At 39.0% G+C, this 4,906-nt stretch overlaps 1 protein-coding gene across 1 annotated transcript in view; it reads left to right on the top strand.

Annotated features, from left to right (window-relative positions):
- SPATA9 (spermatogenesis associated 9) overlaps positions 1–4,609 on the top strand; it is a 72,822-nt gene extending 68,213 nt beyond the window's left edge. Inside the window, exon 5 of the mRNA XM_006885371.1 lies at positions 4,316–4,609. Within this exon, the coding sequence (XP_006885433.1) occupies positions 4,316–4,609 (294 nt within the window). The remainder of the gene's footprint in view (positions 1–4,315) is intronic.
- The last annotated feature ends 297 nt before the right edge of the window (positions 4,610–4,906 follow it).

Genomic DNA, 4,906 nt, shown 5'->3' with positions numbered 1-4,906 from the left:
GGAGAGGGACATCATGCTTGGGAGGGTGGAGGGACAGCGCAGGAGGGGAAGACCCTCTATGAGATGGATTGATTTGGTGACTGGGGTAATCGGAATGGGTGTGTCAGAGGCAGTGCGACTGGCACAAGATAGAGCAGGGTTTAGGGCTGTTGTACATAGGGTGCTATGAGTCGCAAATGATTCGACAGCACAGAACAACAACAACAACACTTCGATAACTACTTGAAGGAAATAGTAGCATATCCTTATATATAAATTAATAAATAAATACTATGCATAAATTAGTCTTCAGAATTACCAGAAAATTATAATATGGAAATCATAAATAACTTGTTTGACCAAAAATATGAGTACACAGCAGTCAAGATAAAACAAGGTGCCAGGAATTTTTGTTTTCTTATAGAATGGTAGATATCAAGCATGTTGTAGGTTTTAGAGGAACCAGTAGAGTCAGAAGTTAAACAAGCAGGTATTCTTGGTAGAGAAGATACAGGAAAAACCTTAGTTGCTGCTGGGTCAACTTTGCTTCATAGTGACCTTATGAGTTTCAAGGCAGAACTGTGCTCCACAAGGTTTACTATGGCTACTTTTCGGTATATGGATCACTGAGCCTTTCTCTCAAGACATCTATCTCTGTGTGGACTAAAATTAATAGTTAGTGATTGAGCATTTTAACTATTCTCAACATGAATGAAGTCACAAGATAGTTTAAGTTAAAAGCAAAAGTAGAGGAATATTAATCTTGATCACTCATGCTCACCAGAAATAATGCCGAGTTGCACACAACCCTCACTGTATTTGATTGCACTGTTGCAGCTCCTATGCCTGTCCATGTCAGTGAGGGTCTTCCTCTTCTTTGCTGACCTTTTACTTTACTAAGCGTGATATCCTTCTTTAAGAACTGGTCCTCCCTGATAACAAGCCTGAGAAGTCTCACCCTCACTGCTTGGAAGGCGCATTCTGGCTGCTGCACTTCTTTCAAGATACACTGATCATTTTTCTGGAAGTCCACGTTTTATTCAATACGCTTCACCAATGCTATATTTCTTCTTTCGACTTCTTACTAACTATCCAGCTTCAGCACCCATAAAAGGTGACCAAAAATCCATGGTTTGGGTCAGGCTAACATGAAGTGATTAAGGCTAACAAAGTGATTCTGTGTATTCCCTCCATCTTCTTTTGATGCTTCCTGGATCATCCAAGATTTTGCCCATAGTATCTCTAAATTTTGCCAGTTCTCTCAGCTTGAAACATAGCAAGTGAGTTCTTCCTTTCTTATTCTCCTGTGGCTTAGTGGTAAGGAACTGTGCTGTCAAACTAAAGGAATGCAGTTCAAATCTGCCAGTGGCTACACGGAAAAAAGATGGGCAATCTCCTGTGCAATTAACTGCCTCTGAAAACCCGCTGGATAGTCGGCTAGAAGTTAATCCTGACTCAAAGGTACACAGCAACACTTCCCTGGGCACTGATTATGGATTTAAGGAAAAGAAAAATCATCAATCTTTTCTGTGCTTATCAGAACACTGTTTATTAGTCCAGAGAGATGTTGTTATTATATGCTGCCGAGTCGCCTGTGACTCACAGTAACCCTATGTACAACAGCCCTAAACCCTGCTCTATGTCCTGTACCAATCTTGTTGTCTCTGACACACCTATACCCATTATCCCAGTGACTGAATCAATCCATCTCAAGGGTCTTCCTCTCCTGCACTGTCCCTCCACCCTCTCAAGCATGACGTCCCTCTCCAAGGACTGATCCCGCCTTGCAACATGTCTAAAGTATGTCAGACCGATCTTCAGAATCCTTGCCTCCAAGGAGCAGCCTGTCTTCACCCTCTCCAGGATGAACCTGTTTGTTCTCCTAGCAGTCCATGGTATATTCAACACTCTTCTCCAGCACCACAGCTCAAAGGCATCAACTCTCCATCTAACATTCCTAGTCATTGTCCAGCTCTCTAATAGATAGCAAGTAATTGCAAAGACCATGGCCTGTATCAAGCACACCTTAGTCTCCAGACTGACACTGTTGCTCTTTGCACTTTGGAAAGGTCTCAGACAGTACTTTCCCAGTGCAATTCATCTTTTAATGTTCTGGCTGCTGGTACTGAGTGTTGATTGTAGAGCCAAGCAAACTGAAGCTGTCAACAATCTCAGTCTCTTCGGCATCTATCAGGATACTGCCAATCAGCCCAGTGGTGACAATCTTTGTCTTCTTGATATTGAGCCTCAATCCATATTGAAGGCTGCAGTCCTTGACCTTCTGCAGCAAGCACTTCAGATCCTTCTCAGTTTCAGCAGGAATTTTTTTAAAATATTGAGATGTAATCTATACTGAAGCCTATATTCTTTAATCTTTATCAGAAAATGCTTCAAGTCCTTTTTATTTTCAGCAAGTTGTGACATTGACATACTGCAGGCTATTAATGAGTTTCCCTTCAATTTTGATGTCATATTCTTCATATAATCCAGTTTCTTGTATTATCTGCTTAGCATACAGATGGAACATGAGTAATGAATGAATACAACTTAGATTTTTTTACTTAGAATTAGGCATTTCTCAAATTCATTTGACTAGCAGTGCCTTTACAAACCCAGGGTCTTACCATCTCTCTCCTCTATTCCACTGTTGTTTTTTGTCTTTAGAGCTTTTGGCAAATGTTTGACCATCACATCCATATCTATATTCAAAGTAGAAGGGAGGGGAATAAGTAGAGGTAAATAAAACTCATTGCCTTTCTCTAGAAGACAGAAACCCTTTCAACTTTCTCCCCAGCAGACATTCCATTTTATATCCTCTAATACACATGGACTGCCAAGAGAACAAAAAGGTTTGTCCTAGAGAGGATGAAACTAAGTTGTTCTTTTGAGGCAAGGATTTTGAAGCTCCATATCACATCGTTGGACATGTTGCCAGGAGGAACTGGTCCTTGAAGAAGGGCATCATGCTTGGAAGGGTGGAGGGACAGTGCAGGACAGGAAGACCCTGGATGAGACAGACTGACACAGTAACTGGTGTAATGGGATTTAGGAGGCAGAGAGATTTGCTCCTGATAGGGCAGACTTCAGAGCTATCGTGCACAGGGTCACTATGAATTGTGGTTGACTAAATGTCACATAATGACAATACACATTTAAATGCAAGGAACTCAGTGAAAGCATCTAGTATTTTGTTTTGTTTTTTTTTATATTTAGAGCAGAAGAAAACTGAGGCTGTTCAAGCTTAAGGATCTCAATTCCTCTCTCAGTGCTTTCTTTCGGAAAACTTTCAAGTGGTTTATAGTTCACTATATCAAAGGTACACAGTTCAAATCCACCACATGCTCTTCAGGGGAAGGAGTAGCAATCTCCTCCCATGTGATTTACTGATACTGAAACCCACCGGAAGGTCAGCTGAGGGTTGGCTTTCACTCAATGGGAAACAACAACAACATATCCACTCCAGGTATAGCTTCTGTAAAAATAAGCTATTTTCAGTCTCATGTTTCATCAATTTTATTATCCACATTGTTTGCCAACTAGTTAGCTGCCTATCATCCTCATCACTTTGGTAAAGATTTTCTAATTTGAAGGGAGATCTGGTGGCCTAGTGAGTGAGGAGTTGTGCTGCCAACCCAAAGGCAAGTAGTTTGAATCCAGCAGCTGGATTCAAACTGGGAGAAAGACGGGAAGTCTCTTGCCATGCAATTTGTAGCCTCTGAAAACCCACTGAAGGATTAGCTATGAGTTGGTTTTGACTAAATGACACAAAACAATAACAACTAATTTTAAGAGATGTTAGTCTTAGTGATTTACAATATTTGAAATTATTTTCCCCTATCTTTTATTTTGGTATCATTCTCCTTAAAGTATTGGATATTTTTAAGCAAAGTAGATCACAGCTTTTCTTACAAATAGTTTACTAGATTCTTACCAAAATGTTAATGTCTTTCCCAATGTACACACAGAGAGTGATCTAAGGGTCATGAAGAATTAAAAACACCAACAAACTTTAAGATACAGATATGCTTAAGAACAAACTATATCACTCAAAACCTATTTCATTAAGTCAAAAGAAAAATGATGTAAAATATATAGTAAGGTGGGAAAGATGTTAAAACACGTCTTTATCAGAACATTCTAGATTTTATGTTTTTGATTACATTGTAATGTAATAAACTTACAACAAGGAATTGATCTTCTAATGCTTATCATATAAAAGTTCTAGTGTGGAAATGCTTTATTGGAATATGTAGAGTAGCAATTTTATGCTATTTTATTATACATAGAAGAGTTTAAAAGGAAATCTTACTTTTCAAAAATAATGTTTATTGTATAGACAGTCTGTGTTAATGCCATGTTGGAGAAAGTGCAGAAAATACTCCAAGAAGAAGATGCCATCCGGCAAAGGAGACAAGAGACTGAAAGTCTTAGAAAAGCCTGTTCTGAACCTGTGCTTCCTGAGCCTGTGCCTTCTGAAGGTAAAATCACAGCAAAACCTTACAGGTCATTACCAGAGAAGCCAGACAGCACGGCAGCCCACCCCAAGCTTCCTGCTAATAAGCCGAGTAATAAGATCCAGGTTTTACATTCTGTGTTTGACCGATCATCTGAAAAGAATGAGAAAATATGAGCATAAATACTATAGAGGAATGTAAGAGTTGTCTATGACCCATGGTATGTGTCAAAGCTGTGGGTTTAGTTTACATATACTGAACACTCTTTTTTAATAAAAGTAGGGAGCTTCTACTAAAATGTTATTTGCTGTAGTTTTTATATGGTACAAAAATTAAAACTTAACTTGAAGTAGAAATATGTACAAGATAATTTAATGAGCAAAGGAAGTTTCCTTTTGGTGAGCTAGCCTTCCTGCTGAGGTTTAGATTGTGGGCTTTCTTCATAATAAATCATTTTTATTAAAGGCCTAATC

The sequence above is a fragment of the Elephantulus edwardii genome, unplaced genomic scaffold (genome assembly GCF_000299155.1).
Source record: "Elephantulus edwardii isolate Elephantulus edwardi_28Jun2011 unplaced genomic scaffold, EleEdw1.0 scaffold00043, whole genome shotgun sequence".
In the NCBI taxonomy this organism is placed as follows: domain Eukaryota; kingdom Metazoa; phylum Chordata; class Mammalia; order Macroscelidea; family Macroscelididae; genus Elephantulus; species Elephantulus edwardii.
The sequence above is the reverse complement of the archived record's forward strand: the minus strand, read 5'-3'. Positions and strand labels throughout refer to the sequence as shown.